The sequence below is a fragment of the Triticum dicoccoides genome, chromosome 1A (assembly GCF_002162155.2).
Source record: "Triticum dicoccoides isolate Atlit2015 ecotype Zavitan chromosome 1A, WEW_v2.0, whole genome shotgun sequence".
NCBI lineage: Eukaryota > Viridiplantae > Streptophyta > Magnoliopsida > Poales > Poaceae > Triticum > Triticum dicoccoides.
Window position 1 is genome coordinate 79,486,829 of NC_041380.1, and position 18,239 is coordinate 79,505,067.

General features: G+C 52.8%; 1 protein-coding gene across 1 annotated transcript; it reads left to right on the plus strand.

Annotated features, from left to right (window-relative positions):
• Positions 1 to 340: 340 nt before the first annotated feature.
• LOC119364279 lies at positions 341 to 2,520 on the plus strand. Its single transcript, XM_037629725.1, has 2 exons — positions 341 to 1,319; positions 2,169 to 2,520. Exons 1-2 carry the CDS (start codon positions 482 to 484, stop codon positions 2,252 to 2,254), a joined length of 924 nt encoding a protein of 307 aa, XP_037485622.1. The 5' UTR covers positions 341 to 481; the 3' UTR covers positions 2,255 to 2,520.
• The last annotated feature ends 15,719 nt before the right edge of the window (positions 2,521 to 18,239 follow it).

Consider the following 18,239-nt stretch of genomic DNA (forward strand, 5'->3'; position numbering starts at 1 on the left):
CTCGCGGGAGACATGAAGAGTGGAACATGAGTTTCCACGTCAACCTAACATTGAAAATTTAAGCGGGACCTGGCCCCTGGGAAAATTTCAGGTACACGATTATCAATCAAAGGTTATTAATATCCATATTCATTGGGTGGCTGTGGCTAGCAATCTCCATGACTTATACGGACACTGCCTGATCCAACAGGTTACTGCTGATATATGCTTGCCATACATGCCCGGCAACCATGCCATGCCATTCAGCTAGACGGTGTCCGACGTCATACATGCACGCCCATATCATGTACTGTAGGAAGTATATGTGTGCGTGTGTCGCGCCACCCGTCGCCATTGCAGCATGCAGCGTACAGCTCCGTCCGGTCTATATATACGCCCGGCCGTCCAACAACTCATGCTTCCCATCCAACCATTGGTCTCCCGGCATTGTCACTCACCTGCTCTACCGCTCTTGCGTATAGCCTAGAAGCTATAGCTAGCCATGGCGTCCATGACCAGGGAGACACCTGTTGCCCGTTTCGTTGACGAGGAGGAGGATGACCTTGTCGGCGATGATAGTGGCGACGACGGTGACGAGGTGCTGGAGGTGAGGAGGCGCGTGTCCCGCTTCGCCGTCGGGGGAGACGACGGTGCCGGCGGGGCGGGGGAGTTGAGGAGGCGGGTATCCCGCTTCGCCGTCGACGGGGGCAGCGGTTCGGGCGGCAGCCGTGGGGTCTTGTCAAGGAGACAGGAGGTCGTCGACGCGGGCGTGCAGGACCGACGTCACCGCGACGGCGGCTGCGAGGGGGCCCGGACCCTGCCGCCGCCGCACGCGTGGCTGGCGGTGGAGGAGACGAAGAAGAACTTCGGGAGCGACAACGAGGAGCAGTGGGCGCGGCTTCTGCAGCGCGGGTCGGCGCAGGCGGAGGTGGCACAGCCACGGCGGAGCAGCTTCAGCGTGGTCCGGCGGGAGCGGGCGGCGCGGGAGGCCTGGCTGGACCGCGCGTGGGAGATGAAGAAGAGCTGGCACGAGCGCAACGGCGGCGCCCCCGACGCCGACACCCCGGTGGTAGTCGTGGTGGGGAAGCAGGCCGGCGGGTCCTCGTCCCCGTGCGCCTCCTCCTCCCCGCACCACCACCACTCGTCCGCCAGCGTCGCGATGGACATGGAGGAGGTGCGTGCGTGCAGGGACCTCGGCCTCGAGCTCCCCTCCGACGGCACCGTAGAGATCCAATGCTACGGCCTCTCCGCCGGCAGCAGCCCTACCCACAGCCACGCCAGCAGCGGCGCCGAGTCGCCCTCCACCGCCGGCAGCTGCTCCATCTCCAGCCCCAGCGCCGGTACGTCACCATCACACACACCACCCAGCACCTGCATTAATTCCACGGGTCACTAGCTGCAGATATATCTGCATGCATGCACACCACCCTGCCTTGCCGGGCATGGCACACCGACGACGACAAGCATCTCTGCTCGCCCGGCCTCGTCTCCCACTGGTCAAAAGCAGGGCACCCTCGACTCCATCAATGAAAATTTATTATTGTTACCATCATGTGCGCCCCTCGTCAAGTGCTCTCTGGACGTACTCTAGGTGATTAGTGGTACCAATATAACTAAGTCTGGCCAACCGTAGCTGGTGCCTTTCCCAGGACAACCGGGCGGCGTCGCCATCCCCATCCGGCGACGCTTTGCACGTCGATCTGGCTACTCACCCTTCGCCACGCTCAGGCCTCCAGTCGCGATCAGCCCGTCTCCCTCCCCGTACTCATCATCATAATCGTTCCACTCAGATTAGTTATAGTTAATTAGTAGTGCTAGACTGCTAGTATGTCTTTGCATACTGTTTGATCTTAATTAATCTGCGTCGCCAGAACCATCCCTGGTGGGTGGGTTGAAGATATATTTTTGAAGAACATCAAATAAACGTAGATGCACCCATGTATACAAGATTAGCGTGACTTCCTTAGATGCACTCATATACAATACTCCCTCAATCCCAGATTATTTGTTGCGGAAATGGATAGAAATTGATGTATTTAGAACTAAAAATATGTCGAGCTATAAAATTACCACGACTTTCCTAGAGTTTATTATATTTCTACTCACGGTTACTCTTACACGAGCTTCAGTGTAAATGTGCATGCGCGATACTCAAATTAACGTGTGTTGCGAACTTGTGATTTTGCCAGGGGAGAATCCGGTGGACGTGAAGGCGAGGCTCAAGGTGTGGGCGCAAGCGGTGGCGTTGGCATCCACCACCCGTCTCGGATCTTGAGGGCTTCGATTCCTACGGGCATGAACAGGCAGCAAGTGAATAAGCTAAGCTAGGCTAGCTGCATCTACATGCTTGAATACATCGCCCGTGTAATATATGAAGCAGCAAAACGGGAGTTTCACTTCATTTTTAGCCGTATAGTGTGTATGGATGCGACATATGTAACCACTTATTTCTCCTAACTGGGGTTAGGGGAGTATTCGAGTATGTATCATGTATGTGTGTATCAATGTTACGATGCATGTGTGCATATATCACGACGTATATGTATACACGAGACAATATCACGTGAAAACCACATATTCGGTGGAATCTTGGAAACCTGAGCGGAGGCTGTTAGATGCTAGTTGTATGGACCAGATTGACTCATAACTGCTATGGCATATTTGCAAAAAAAAATGCCCTTAACCAAAGATGGTATTTTACACACAGCCCTTAGGCCTAACATGTAATACAAAACCACTTTGCCCCTTATTTCCACTTCCTTTTGTCAGTGAGGTACGCTTTATAAGCCATGCGTTCTATCTATGCCATCACACATGTGTGACATGTACATTTTCATTTTAAAAGGGAAAACTAGCTGGAATGCCCCAGATCTATATGACCATTACATCCCCTTAGGTAGTGAAGCTAATTCTAATAGTCTTCTAAGGGCATCTTCAAAATGGATCCTCAAACTGCCCGCATCCGTTTGGACTGTGCGGTCTGAACCTTGATTTTAATTGAGGAAAATACTATCTGTTACTATACTGCATCACCCTTTCTCTTCGAAGAAATCCAACAGCTATCACAAGTAGCAACACTCAACAAAGGCAAGGGGGGTCATCACTCCCCTTGTTCTTGCTAGCCACAAGGTTAAAAGCAAATAATAATAAAGATAGCAAAGGATGATAGTAACTAGATCCCATAGGGAGCACATGAATTAGGGTTTTGCCTCCCGCGGTGACTTAGAAAATTGCACCAGTAAGTGATTATAGGCTCCAAGCAAAGTAAGGGCGGAGGATGAATATTGGTTTTGGTGAAATGTGAACTTAAAGTAAAAAACTTAATTAAACAGATATAAAAAATAGTAGGAAAAATAACAAGCAAACTGACAGAGGAGTAAGGCGTTCTCAGGGAGTCTGGAATTTCCGTTGGTATGTTTCTAACGCAACCTATGTAGCGACATAGTATTATCTGGATACTTGAGCCACTCTTGAAGTTTACTTTGGGCGGACCGGGTACAGAACACGTTCTATGTACTCTAGGTAGACTTCGTGCCACACACGCCACCATCGTAGTTTCCCCCTGCAGGTTACAACTACGATGATTAAGGGTTTCCCCGTGGACCCGGCCTCACTAAGGGTTCTCCGTAATTCCCCTATCAATTGTAAAACCTAGGGATGAAGGCTTCTACGATCACCTCGAATTACCATCACTCCCTAACTCTTACAATGACAGTGATACACTTCGTGGCCTTTCGGCGAAAATGCTGAGCGGGGCCCCTTCACAACAATCACAAAGTTTATTAAGCTAAATCATTCAATAAAGAATCGTATAATCATACCCACGGATACTTGAGGTGACATTGGAGTATCTAGGTGACATTAGGGTTTTGGTTGATTTGTGTCTTAAGGTGTTATTCTAGTACGAACTCTAGGATAGATTGAACGAAAAGAATAGCTTCATGTTATTTTAGTATGGACTCTTGAATAGAACGATCAAAAAGAATAACTTTGAGGTGGTTTTCATACCCTACCATAATCTCTTCGTTTGTTCTTCGCTATTAGTGACTTTGGAGTTACTCTTTGTTGCATGTTGAGGGATAGTTATATGATCTAATTATTGTTATCCTTGTTGAGAGAACTTGCACTAGTGAAAGTATGAGCCCTAGGCCTTGTTTCAACGCATTGCAATACCGTTTATGCTCACTTTTACCACTTGCTACCTTGCTGTTTTTATAATTTTAGATTACAAAAATATATATCTACCATCTATATTGCACTTGTATCACCATATATTCGCCGAACTAGTGCACCTATACAATTTACCATTGTATTGGGTGTGTTGGGGACACAAGAGGCTCTTGTTATTTGGTTGCATGGTTGTTTGAGAGAGACCATCTTCATCCTACGCCTCCCACAGATTGATAAACCTTAGGTCATCCACTTGAGGGAAATTTGCTACTGTCCTACAAACCTCTGCACTTGGAGGCCCAACAACGTCTACAAGAAGAAGGTTGTGTAGTAGACATCAACCAGCTCCCGCCTCATCATGACAGTCAGTTTTCGGCTTTCTCTACTGAGGTGTTTGTCCGGGCGAACCAGAAACACAATCGCAGTAGTTCTCCCTTTACTACCCTAGTCGATCAGACGGAACGTAAGGTAGCAAGCACGGGAGCCGGGCAACCCAACTATTGACCAAAGACATGATTCGGAGCCAATGCATATTGTCAAGTTTGTTGCTATCCTTTTCTGCATGTCAAGTATATGTTCCTATGACCATGAGATCATGCAACTCACTGACGTCGGAGGAGTACCTTGTGTGTACCAAACGTCACAACATTACTGGGTGACTATAAAGGTGCTCTACAGGTATCTCCGAGGGTGTCTGTTGAGTTGGCATGGATCAAGACTGGGATTTGTCACTCCGTATGACGGAGAGGTATCTCAGGGCGCACTCGGTAATACATCATCACAATGAGCTTGCAAGCAATGTGACCAATGTGTTAGTCACGGGATCTTGTATTACAGAATGAGTAAAGAGACTTGCCAGTAACGAGATTGAACTTGGTATGGAGATACCGACGATCGAATCTCGAGCAAGTAACATACCGATGGACAAAGGGAACTGCATACGGGATTAGCAGAATCCTTGACATCGAGGTTCGACCGATAAGATCTTCATTGAATATGTAGGAACCAATACGGGCATCTAAGCCCCGCTATTGATTATTGACCGTAGAGGTGTCTCGGCCATGTCTACATAGTTCTCGAACCCGCAGGGTCTGCACACTTAATGTTTGGTGACGATATAAGTATAGTTCGGTCATTATGGTGGTTACCGAAGGTTGTTCGGAGTCCCGGATGAGATCCCGAACGTGACGAGGAACTCTGGAATGGTCCAAAGGTGAAGATTGATATATTGGACTGCAAGTGTTGGGGGGGCATGGGCCAAGGGGAGGGGGGAAACCAGCCCACTAAGGGGCTATTTGTCCCCTCACCCTTTCCCACGTAACCATAAGGGGTGGGGCGCTCCCTAGGGCAGCCACCCTCTTTGTCTTGGGGGCCAAGGTTCCCGGTGGGGAGGCGCTCCAAAACCCATCTAGGGTTTTCCCCTGGTGGCCGCCGGCCCCCTGATACGACTCCAACGTATCTATAATTTTTGATTGTTCCATGCTGTTACATTGTCAATCTTGGATGTTTTATAATCATTTTATAGTCATTTTATATCATTTTTTGGTACTAACCTATTGACATAGTGCCAAGTGCCAGTTGCTATTTTTTGCATGTTTTTTACATCGCGGGTAATCAATACCAAACGGAGTCCAAACGTAGCGAAACTTTTTGCGGATTTTTTTGGAGCAGAAGACAACCAATAGGCCAAAGAAGCACCTGGGGGCTGCTCCTAAGGGAGCACAACCACCAGGGCGTGCTGTCGGCATCTTGGGAACGGGGGTACCCAGACTTGCCTGCCTGCGGCCCAGGGTGTGGCTCCACCAGCGGCCTGGTACGGCCCATCTTCATCAACCAACACTCAAGACCCTCGCGAGGAGCCAAGCCTCGTGAGGCGGACGACACAGGACCTCCTCAGGGGCAGCCTCACTAGGCTGGCTCACGAGGAGTGGAGAGATCAAGGCAAGGGGCACCTCATGAGGCGTGACGACCAAGGCCAGGCGGGTGCCAGCGGGCGCAGATTGCCAGTTTCCTCTTTGGTGCTAAAGAGACCGGCGCGGGCGAGGAGTCCTGAGGCGTCAGGCAAAGGTTTCCATATCGGTGCAACAAGACCAAGACCAGCAGGACGGCAAGATAGAGGTCATCAGGAGCCCACGACGGCGTCACCACCAGAGCCTTTGGCAGGAGAAGACCACCTTTTGTCAGGATAACTTGTACTCGTTGTCCCCCTTCAAACTGGCCGTTGTGGGATCCCTTCCCGGCTCATATTTGGGGAGAGGGCCCGGGCCTCTATAAATAGGGCTAGCCACCACCATAGTTAGAGAGGATCATCTGGATATGGATCATTCAGATCATCCCCAGCCACACAAGCTCATCGAGCTCAACAACACCTCTCCTTAGGAGGCTGTTCTTCCCTTGTACTTGTTCATCCCCAGCCTACGAGGCAATCCACCACACCACACTAGAGTAGGGTATTACACCACAACGGTGGCGTGAACTAGTATAAACTCTTGTGTCCTTTGCTCCTCGGGTTCGGCGAGCTAGGCTTTGAGATCGTTGCGAGAGCGTGAGCTAGAAGGAGAGAGATCTTCGTGCGCACCCCAGTGTTCGAACCTCAAGGGTTTGCCAGAACCCGTAATCCGACATTTGGCGTGCCAGGTAGGGGTGCGCCGAAGTTCCATCCTTCCGTCGGCTCCGCCTCTTCGACCGGTCCCCATGGCCAGCGCGGCTCCTCCGACCGGATCGGAGAGCAACCCTGGCGGCGCTAGGGGGCTCAGAGCCTTCACCCCCGCCCTGTGGCGGGTGTAGTGGCCGCACAAGTTCAAGCCAGAGATGCCACCCCGCTACAACAGCACGGCGGATCTGCCGACCTTCCTACTGGCATACGAGGAGGCCGTCTTGGAAGCTGGAGGCGACGACAAGGTCATGGCCAACTGGTTCCCAATGGCCCTCACTGGCGCGCCGCACGCCTGGCTGCTCAATCTGCCAGGATCCTCTGTGGCCTCTTGGGAGGAGCTACGCGGCCTCTTCATCGCACGCTTCATGGCACCGGCGCCTGTCGCCGTCGCGGCCCTCCTCGGGGCTCGCAAGCGCCACCCTCGGACCGCCACACCAAGCAGTTTTCTGCCAGATCGGCGCCGCCTCTGCGCAGCGGGGAGCCCCTCCAGGATGGACGGCGCCTAAGGCCGACCTCACCTTCGACTCAGGGGATCACCCAACTACCACGGCCGGCTCGGGTGCACTCCCGATGATCTGCACGCCCAACGTCGCCATGACAAAGACCCTCATCGATGGCAGAGCGGGCCTCAACATGCTCTCCGTGGAAGCTTTCGGCTTGCTTCACGTGCCGTACGGCCGACTCCGCCCCACCAAGCCTTTCTCTGGGGTCGGCAGCGGGTCCACAAACCCCTTGGGGAAGATACGCCTCCCGGTGACCTTCGGTACCCGGGACAACTACCGCACCGAGCTCGTCGACTTCGACATCGCCCGTATCGGCCTCCGTACAATGCCATCCTCGGATACCATGCTCTGGCTCAGTTCATGGAAGCGACTCATCCGACCTACAACCTCATGAAGATGCCGGGCAGCAGCGGCGTCCTCACCGTGGCCGAAGACACCAAGGAAGCTCTGGCGGCCCTCAAGCTTACATTCAGGGCCGCAACGGCAGCGCGCCCGGCCGGCGAAGCCACCCCAGGGGCTAAGGAGGCTTCGCCGGCAAAGAAGAAGCAGTTGTTCACTCAAGACCGGGCCGAAACGAAGCGAGTGCTGGTCGAGGAAGGCAGATCCTTGGGGGCCACTTTCACCATAGGCACCGGCCTCGACCCGGGTCAAGAGGAGGCCTTAGTAAAGTTCTTGCGCACGAACAAGGAGGTATTCGCCTGGGAACCCAAGCAGATGGTAGGGGTCCCAAGGAGGGTAATCGAGCACCACCTAAGTGTGTGCTCCAATGTGCGCCCTGTGAAGCAAAAGACGCGGCGACAGTCCACGGAGAAGCAGTCCTTCATTGTGCAGGAAACTCGCAAGCTGGAGGCGGCAGGTGTCATTCGTGAGGTCCGATACCCGGAGTGGCTGGCGAACCTCGTTGTCGTGCCAAAGAAAGGCGGGAAGGAACGCATGTGTGTCGATTTCACTAACCTCAACAAGGCTTGTCCCCAAGACCCATTCCCGCTTTCGCGTATTGACCAGGTCGTCGACTCCACCACCGAGTGTGACCTGCTGTGCTTCCTGGACGCGTTCTCGGGCTATCACCAGATCAAGATGGCAGTGGAGGATGTGGAGACGACCACCTTCCTGACCCTGTGCTGGGTGTACTGCTACACCTGCATGCTGTTCGGATTGCGCAACGCCGGGGCGACCTTCCAGCGGCTGATGCACATCGCCCTGTGTCAGCAGCTCGGCAAAAACGCTGAAGCCAACATCGACGACATCGTGGTAAAATCTCGGGAGGCGAGAACCCTGATTCAGGACCTGGAGGAGACCTTTGCTAGCTTGCGCCAAGTGGATTTGCGGCTCAACCCGGAGAAGTGCGTGTTCGGTGTTCCCTCCGGCAAGCTACTAGGTTTCCTCGTTTCTCATAGAGGGATCGAGGCTAACCCCGAGAAGGTCAAGGCAATAGAGGACATGAGCTCACCACAAACTCTCAAGGAGATGCAGAAACTTGCAGGCTGCGTGACCTCGCTAGGGCGCTTCATCTCTAAGCTAGGGGAGCACACTCTGCCATTCTTCAAGCTGATGAAGAAGAAAAGCCCATTTGAATGGACCCCAGAGGCGGATCTGACATTTCAAGAGATACCTAACCAGCCCACCGGTGATGGTGGCACCTCGCCCCCTTGAGCCTCTGGTGCTCTATCTGGCCGCTACGCCTCACTCCGCCAGCGCGGCGTTGGTGGCGATTCGGGAGGAGCACTGGGCCAAGAACCCGCAGCACAATACCACGTCCCCAGCTGAAATGGTACAGTCACAAGACGGTGCCGCTAAGGCCAAGACGATTCCCACAGATGATCACACCCCACAAGATGGCGTTCAAGGGCCCGCGGAGGCCCAGATGGGCGACCAGGCTCCTGAGGTCCCCCCACCTCAGGAGGGACCACAACCTCCAGAGGACACAGGCTCCATTGACGCTCCCGTCCTCATCGAGCACCCAGTATACTTTGTCAGCAATGTGCTACGGGACACACGGGCACGGTACCCAATGCCGCAAAAGCTCTTGCTCGCGCTCCTGGTGGCCTCACGCAAGCTACGCCATTATTTCCAAGGCCACCCAATTAAGGTCGTCTCAGCCTACCCTCTGGAGAGGGTGCTCCGGAGCCCCAATGCCGCAGGGAGAGTTGTTGAATGGAACATTGAACTACAAGCATTTTAGTTGGAGTTCAGCATGACCAGGGTTATCAAGGGAGCTGCGCTTGCCGACTTCATGGCGGAATGGACCGACGCTCCAGATCCCGAAGCGGGTGAGAACCGATCCCTCTCGCTAGGAAATGAAGCACCGGATGGCTGGGTCATGTACTTCGATGGCGCTTTCGCACAACAAGGCGCAGGGGCTGGCGCTGTGCTCATCTCGCCTAGCCAAGACAAGCTATATTACGCCATACAGCTCTGCTTCTAGCGGGGTGAGAAGGTCTCCAACAGCATCACAGAGTACGAGGGGTTGATCGCTGGCCTCAAGGCCGCCGCAGCCTTGGGGGTGAAGCGCCTCACCATCAAGGGTGACTCGCAGCTCCTCGTCAACTTCTCCAACAAGGTGTACGAACCAAGGGACGAGTGTCGGTGTCAAAACCGGCGGATCTCGGGTAGGGGGTCCCGAACTGTGCTTCTAGGATCGATGGTAACAGGAGACAGGGACACAATGTTTACCCAGGTTCGGGCCCTCTCTATGGAGGTAATACCCTACGTCCTGCTTGATTGATATTGATGAATATGGGTGTTACAAGAGTTAATCTACCACGAGATTGTGATGGCTAAACCCTAAAAGCCTAGCCTATATGAATATGGTAGTGAATGTGTCCTTTCCGGACTATCCCCTCCGATTTATATAGACATCGGGGGGATCTAGGGTTTACATAGAGTCGGTTACATAAGAAGGAATCTTCATAGTCGGTCGCCAAGCTTGCCTTCCACGTCAAGGAGAGTCCAATCTGGACTCAGGTATAGTCTTCGGCCTTCATGTCTTCACAGCCCGTCAGTCCGGCCCATGGATAACAGGTCGGACACCCGAGGACCCCTTAGTCCAGGACTCCCTCGGTAGCCCCTGAACCTGGCTTCAATGACGAGGAGTTCGTCGCGCAGATTGTCTTCGGCATTGCAAGGTGGGTTCCTTGTTATCCGAACTTCAAGATAGCGATTGTATCCGGACTTGTATGCACAACCGCAAAGGATATAATATTTCATGGGTTCACCCCACTGACCACTGGTAATATAACACCACGCCCGACCTTTACTTGCGAACCGTTTTAGCCGACCCGTCGCCCCACGTCCCAGGACGTGGCATTATTGGCATATTTTATCCAAACAGCGATCGTGCCTCCCTTTTTTCAGGGATTCCTGTCGACCCGAACGTGGGTAACCCAACCATCGCTTGGGTACGATTCCTTGGAAATAAGCAAGTTTTTGAGGCCCGAGAGGAGACGTTTGATATTTGCAGCCTTTATATAGGGGTACATACCCGTCTTTTTCTTCCACGCTTGCCTCTTCCTCAACTCCTGCTACCCCGAGCTCCAACTCCCGGGCTTCTGTCGCCACCAGCCCTAATCATGTCCGGATCTAGCCGTCAAGGCCGGTGGGTAGCCTCTTCTGTCATGGAGGAAGACATTGCAAAGCTTCAGGCAGCGCGGTACCTAACCGCTGAAATCCATCATCGGCTTCCCACTGAGGGGCAGGTCATTCCCACCCCCAGATCCGACGAGAGGGTTGTGTTCGTGTCCCACTTCCTCCGCAGGTTGGGATTTGCACTTAACCCCTTCGTCCGAGGGCTCATGTATTATTATGGGCTAGACTTCCACGACTTGGCACCGGACTCTATTCTTCTTATCTCAACGTTTATCATCACATGTGAAGCCCTCCTCCGAACTCCTCCGCACTTCGGCTTGTGGCTCAAGACCTTCGATGTGAAGCCGCAAGTGGTAGAGGGGGAGCAGGCCAAGTGCGGCGGCGCTGCAGTAAGCAAGCTTGCTAGCGCTGTTTGGCTAAAAGGATCCTTCGCAAAATCTTCCGATCTATGGCAGCAGGGGTGGTTTTATATCACCGAGCCCCGCGGCTCCAAGTGGGAGGCCGCGCCCGTATTTCGACCCGGCCCTCCAACTCAACTTGCATCATGGATTAATAAGGGGCTAGATTGGGGATCAATGAATGATGTGCAAACTCTTCAAAGTCGCATCCGGAACCTCATTGAGAGGGACATTGACATAGCCAGCATCGTTCATATAATGCTAGTTCGTCGGACCCTGCCGTGCCACCGACGGCCTCTCCGCCTATGGGAGTTCAATCCAGAAGGGCCGCGGACTCTACAAAACTTCTTCGGCACAACGCACAAAGGAATGTGGAGATTAGTCTTCGGAAAACGAAGGCAATGGCCAGACACTGCCAGAGATGTCGGCCTAGACTGCAACCGTCCGGACACCCCGGTATGTACATGTTTACCAAATACCTTGTAGTCAGATATCCAGTGGCAAGAAACCAACAATATCATCTTTTTTCAGGGCTGGATAAAGAAGGTGCAATTGATTAGGTGTCCGGCTCCCCTTCCCGAAGACTCAGCTACTCCTGTGTTGACAAGGATGCTGGCCTCGGTGCCGTACCAGGCATCAGCAGGGGAGGGTGAGAAGACCCAAGATGACCTTGGTTTTGGAGGCAAGTCGGACACTGAGTTCGGAGAAATCGACCTTTCCTCGCCCGAAGGTGGAAGCAGGAAAGGACCCAGTGTTCCTTCTCCAAACAGGAGGAAAAGGGCCGCCTCCGAAGGTGAGGAGGGGCGGTCTTTCAAGAAGGGCAAGATGCCGTCGTCGACCAGCTTGAGTATGGAAGACGATGCCGTTGAACAACTCCAACAAAGGAACAAACCCTCGGCTGAATTGTAAGAGAATCCGAAGTGCCTTGATAACGTCCTGTTCCGTTGCTGTTACCGTAACGCATTCATGCATTTTTACAGGTGGGCACAGAGCATTCATGCATTTTTACAGGTCGGCACAGAGTTTTTCTGGGCGATCCTCTTCTTCGGGGAGTCTCCTTCTAGAGATGATGGAAAGCGAGACACCTCCTCCAACCTCCTCGCCCATCAAGGTGGATGACTCTGAAGTGTCCTCGTGGAGGGTTCCTTTAGACCAGGGGACAGAAGAGGCGGTACCCCAAGGTGGACCTCTGACCATCCGGGATTCCGGGGCTGATGGTAACGAGGGCCCTGGACTGTGCGGTTCATAGCCGACGGCGATTTTGGAGGCAGGCAAGCATATTCCTTCAAAGGATGATCGTCATGTTGGAGCAGTTTCCGGAAACCCGGAGATTCCAGATATGTTGTGAGACATGTTGCAGAAAGCATCCGTCTCGGGGGAACAGCGTACCTTGATGGGTACAGTGATTGAGAAGATTTCGTCTGCGAAAAGCGGATTAAATGAAGCCTTCATGAGCCTACTGAAGGGCTTCGAGGTTTGTAACATAATGTTTTCAGCTATGTGTCATTTGTGAAGATACGCCTGTGTGTAGGTAGTAGCCCCTGATACTCGGGTTGGCTTCCATTGGGAAGCAAATCGGAGGATCGAAAAAAGGATCGTTTGAGGACTAACCTGATAAACCTTGAACGCGGGCTGCTTCCCCTTTAGCCACTTCCCGGACTAAGCGCCGGTGTCAGCGGCGCCGCTCAAAATCCCGCCAAAACAAATACGGTGATTCCAGCATGAGAGATAATAATACTCCGGAAAGTGCCGAAGAAAACCCCCTCCAGCAAGATTTAGCATAGGAAGATGGAGAAACCAGCCCTCATGAGAGAGCGGCAGACAGAGAGGTCGAGGACGATAATTATATGCCTCCCTCCGAAGACGAGGCAAGCCTCGACGACGACGAATTCGTCGTGCCAGAGGATCCCGTCGAGCAAGAGCGTTTTCAACGCAGGCTTATGGCCACGGCAAGAAGCCTCAAGAAAAAATAGCAACAGCTCAGAGCTGATCAAGATTTGCTAGTCGACAGATGGACTGAAGTCCTTGCGGCCGAAGAGCATAAACTCGAACGCCCCTCCAAGAGCTACCCAAAGCGCAGGTTGCTACCCCGATTAGAGGAGGAAGCACTTGATGCGGCCGACCGGCCACCTCGTGGCCGCGACAGAGAGGCCTCTCGGCCCTCCACTCAAGCTGCACCCCGTACCAAGGCACGGGAATACGTGCCAGACTTACGAGATATGTTGGAGGACAAGGCAAGGCAAACAAGATCGATCTATGGATCGTGTGGGCGCCCCACGGCTCGAGATGGTAACCGTCACGCCGGCCACAAATTCGGCAGGGCCGAACACAGTAGACAAAGCTCATTTGAGATACATCGTGATATAGCCCAGTACAGAGGCGCCGCACACCCACTATGCTTCACAGATGAAATAATGGATCATCACATCCCCGAGGGTTTCAAACCCGTAAATATCGAATCATATGATGGCACAACAGATCATGCGGTATGGATCGAGGATTATCTCCTTCATATCCACATGGCCCGCGGCGATGATTTCCACGCCATCAAATAACTCCCACTCAAGCTTAAAGGACCAGCTCGGCATTGGCTTAACAGCTTGCCAACAGGATCAATCAGTTGTTTGGAGGACCTGGAAGCCGCATTCCTCGACAATTTCCAGGGCACTTATGTGCGACCCCCAGACGCCAATGACCTAAGTCACGTAATTCAGCAGCCAGAGGAATCGGCCAGGCAATTCTGGACATGGTTCCTAACAAAGAAAAATCAAATAATCGACTGTCCGGACGCTGAGGCCCTAGCAGCCTTCAAGCACAATATCCGTGACGAGTGGCTTGCCTGGCACCTTGGACAGGAAAATCCGAAGTCTATGGCAGCACTCACGACACTCATGACCCACTTTTGCACGGGAGAAGATAGCTGGCTTGCTCGTAGCAACAATATGACCAAGAACCCTGGTAATTCGGATACCAGGGACAGTAGTGGCAGGTCGCGTCGCAACAAGCATAAGCACCGCATTAACGGCGACAATGCTGAGGATACGACAATTAATGCCGGATTCAGAGGCTCTAAATCCGATCAGCGGAAAAGCCATTCAGAAGGAATACTAGGGGCCCGTCCAGTTTGGACCGAATACTCGACCACTTGTGCCACATACATGGCACCCTCGAAAATCGGCCAATCACACCAACAGGGATTGTTGGGTGTTCAAGCAGGCAGGCAAGTTAAATGCCGAAAATGAAGACAAGGGGCTGCAGAACGATGACGACGAGGAGCCCTGGCCGCCGAACAACAGTGGACAGAAGGGTTTTCCCCCACAAGTGCGGTTGGTGAACATGATATACGCAACCCACGTCCCCAAAAGGGAGCGGAAGCACGCGTTAAGGGACGTATACGCGGTAGAACCAGTCGCCCCAAAGTTCAACCCATGGTCCTCCTGCCCGATCACCTTTGATCGAAGGGACCATCCCACTAGCATCCGTCATGGCGGATTCGCCACATTGGTTCTAGACCCAATTATTGACGGATTTCATCTCACTAGAGTCCTTATGGACGGCGGCAGCAGCTTGAACCCGCTTTACCAGGATACAGTGCGGAAAATGGGCATAGATCCCTCGCGGATTAAGCCCACCAAAACAACCTTTAAAGGCGTAATACCAGGTGTAGAGGCCAACTGTACAGGCTCAGTCACACTTGAAGTGGTCTTCGGATCTCCGGATAATTTCCGGAGCGAGGAGTTAATCTTCGACATAGTCCCATTCCGTAGTGGCTATCACGCACTGCTCGGGCGAACCGCATTCGCCAAGTTCAATGAGGTACCGCACTACGCATACCTTAAGCTCAAGATGCCAGGCCCTCGAGGAGTAATTATGGTCAATGGAAACACCGAACGCTCCCTCCGAATGGAGGAGCACAAGGCGGCCCTTGCAGCGGAAGTACAAAGCAGTCTCTCCAGACAGTTCTCCAGTTCGGCCATTAAACGACCGGACATCATCAAGCGCGCCCGGAGTAACCTACAACAAGACCGCCTGGCACGATCCGAGCAGGTGTAGCAATGCGGCCCCAACCCCAGCCCTCGCAAAAATGCGACACCTATACTTCATGTACATAACTGCGCTCTAGAAATACCATGGGTACAGGGGGAGGGGCACCATCACGGCATGCCCGAAACACGGCTTAAACCGCACCAGGGGCTGCCGATTGTTTAATTTTCTCTTACTTTCAGGACTCCACTCTTCGGAAGGCCTGTTCGGCAGTTCAATTGCCGCACAAACGATGCAAGAACCAGGCAAGCAGACAAGCCACGTCGCATTACGGAACTCCTAGGTGGTCTCTATCACGAGCAGTATACCTGTTTCACATACTATTCCGCAGCTTGCCCCTGGAACGGACATGTTACATAGTCCAACCTTTTGCTTATCGAATTATTTGTATCATTCTACTTTGATCGCAACCCTTTTTAATAAACAATGCATAGCTTTTGTCTCTTTTCGCATTACTCTTTTTTTATATATGTTCCTTAACGACATGTTGCACCCGTACACTTTGGTACGGCCAAAATACGCCAGGGGCTTTAGTACCCCTCAATATGGTGTGAGAAGTCCGAACACTTTAACAAGTGTGGCACCCCGAACTTATAGCATTATATGCATCGGCTCCGAATCATGTCTTGGGTCAATAGTTGGGTTTGCCCGGCTCCTATGTTTTGGTGCCTTACGTTCCGTTATATCGGCTAAGGTAGCACTAGGAGAACCACTGCGATTGTGCCCCAGTTGAGCTGGGTTGAGCACCTCAGTGGAGAAAGCTAAAACTGACTGTCATGATGAAGCGAGAGCTGGTCGCTGTTCGAGAAGTTTTTCGAGTCCCTAACAACTTATGCCGCTTAGAGCGAGGAGCCGGCTCTGTCCGGCCAAGGCGTGGATAGTGCCCCGAACTCGGTCTTCCGAATACCAGGGGCTTCGCCGAAATTTAAAATTATAGAATTCTATGACTAAGTGAGAGTGTTCACGCATTATAGTCTGATTGCCTTGTTCGTTGGGCTGAGCGCCTCCCTCGAAGGACGCAAACATGGGAAAAAGAGCGCTCAGGTTTATCCCCAAACACCCCAGCACTAGCGGCATGGGGGCAGAAGCCGATGACTTGCCATCTCTCAGAATTGATAAACAGCCGCACAAAAGGTAATATTTTAAATTCAACAGTATTGCTTAGCACATATGAACAAGTTTTCAGTGCACAGGACAAAACGAGCAAGTTTCACTCAAAAATTACATCCCTAGAACATTCATCCGCCACAAAGCAGGCACCCTTCAGAACATCCTTATAATAATTCTCGGGCTTGCGATGCTCTTTCCCCGGCAGTGGCCCGTCCTTCACAAGCTTCTCAGCATCCAGCTTGCCCCAGTGCACCTTAGCACGGGCAAGGGCCCTACGGGCACCTTCAATGCAGACGGAGTGCTTGATGACTTCGAGCCTTGGACAGGCCTCCACCAGCCGCCGCACCAGCCCGAAATAGCTCGTAGGCAGAGCCCCTCCAGGCCACAGCCGAACTATGAGGCCCTTCATGGCCTGTTCGGCCGCCTTGTGGAGCTCGACTAGTTGCTTCAGCTGGTCGCTCAGGGGCACGGGGTGTCCGGCCTCAGCATACTGAGACCAGAACACCTTCTCTGTCGAGCTGCCCTCCTCGGCTAGATAGAATGCGGCGGCATCGGACACACTCCGGGGAAGATCTGCGAACGCTCCTGGAGAGCTCCGGATTCGGGTAAGTAACAAGTAACTCACGTTTATGTGTTTTCTTTGCATAAAGAATGCCTTACCCGCCGCTATATTCTTCACCTCATCCAACACCTGGAGGGTCTTCTGGGATTCGGCCTTGGAAGACTTGGCATTTTCAATAGCCACCGCGAGCTCAGACGCTCGCGTCTTTGAGTCAAGCTCCAAACTCTCATGTTTTTTCATGAGAGCCTGGAGCTCTTGCCGTACCTTGCCAACCTTGGCCTCATACTTCTCCCGCTTGGTGCGCTCCGTGGCCGCCCTCTTCTCGGCCTCGACCAGCGCTTGCTTAAGGGTCGCCATCTCAGACGTGGCCCCTACAATAGCCACGATAATCCCGTTATTTTTTGCAATTGCACCTTTTTATATATATTTAAAAACAAGGTATTTCTTACCTTCATTGTCCTCGAGCTGCTTCTTGGCACGCCCGAGCTCTTGCTCGGACCGCTCGAGGTTCTTCTTTAGCGTGTCCACTTCCACAGTCAGTGCGGCGGACGCAAGCAGAGAAGCCTGCATACGCACATTGACTCATTTTTGTTAGACTCCTGCGAATTTTATTTGATCCTCTATTCAGCTTTTCTTCCCGAACGCCAAACAGAGCATCGGGGGCTACTGTCTATGCGATAATATTATTTACACATTCTTTACTTACCTCAAAGCCTGTTAAAAGGCTAGTACAAGCTTCAGTCAGTCCTCTCTTGGCGGACTGAACCCTCTGGACCACCGCACTCATAATGGTGCGGTGCTCCTCGTCGATGGAGGAGCCTTGGAGCGCCTCCAACAGATTGTCCGGCGCCTCTGGTTGGACGGGGGTCACCGGCACGGTGGGCTTGCTCCTCTTGGAAGGAGGTCCCCTGCCGGACTCTAGAACCTTTGAAGGTTCCGGAGCGGTGTCCGACCTAGAGCCGGACTTGGAGCCCTGGGGGGTCTCATCCCCTTTACTCCTAGAGTCCAGGAGGTCGCCTTGCGGCGCCTCCAGGACCACCTCCTCCCGGCTTGGAACCTGTTGGGACAACACTTCGGTGTCGTCCGTAGGGCGGGGGGAGGAAGCCGTCGGAAGCGAGTTCACATCCGACGAGTCCAGTGAGCCGCTCAACGACGCGTCGAGTCGGTCTTTGGGTGGGCTGCATAAACATATTCGACATAAGGGAAAGCTGTGCAATAAACGAATACTATGA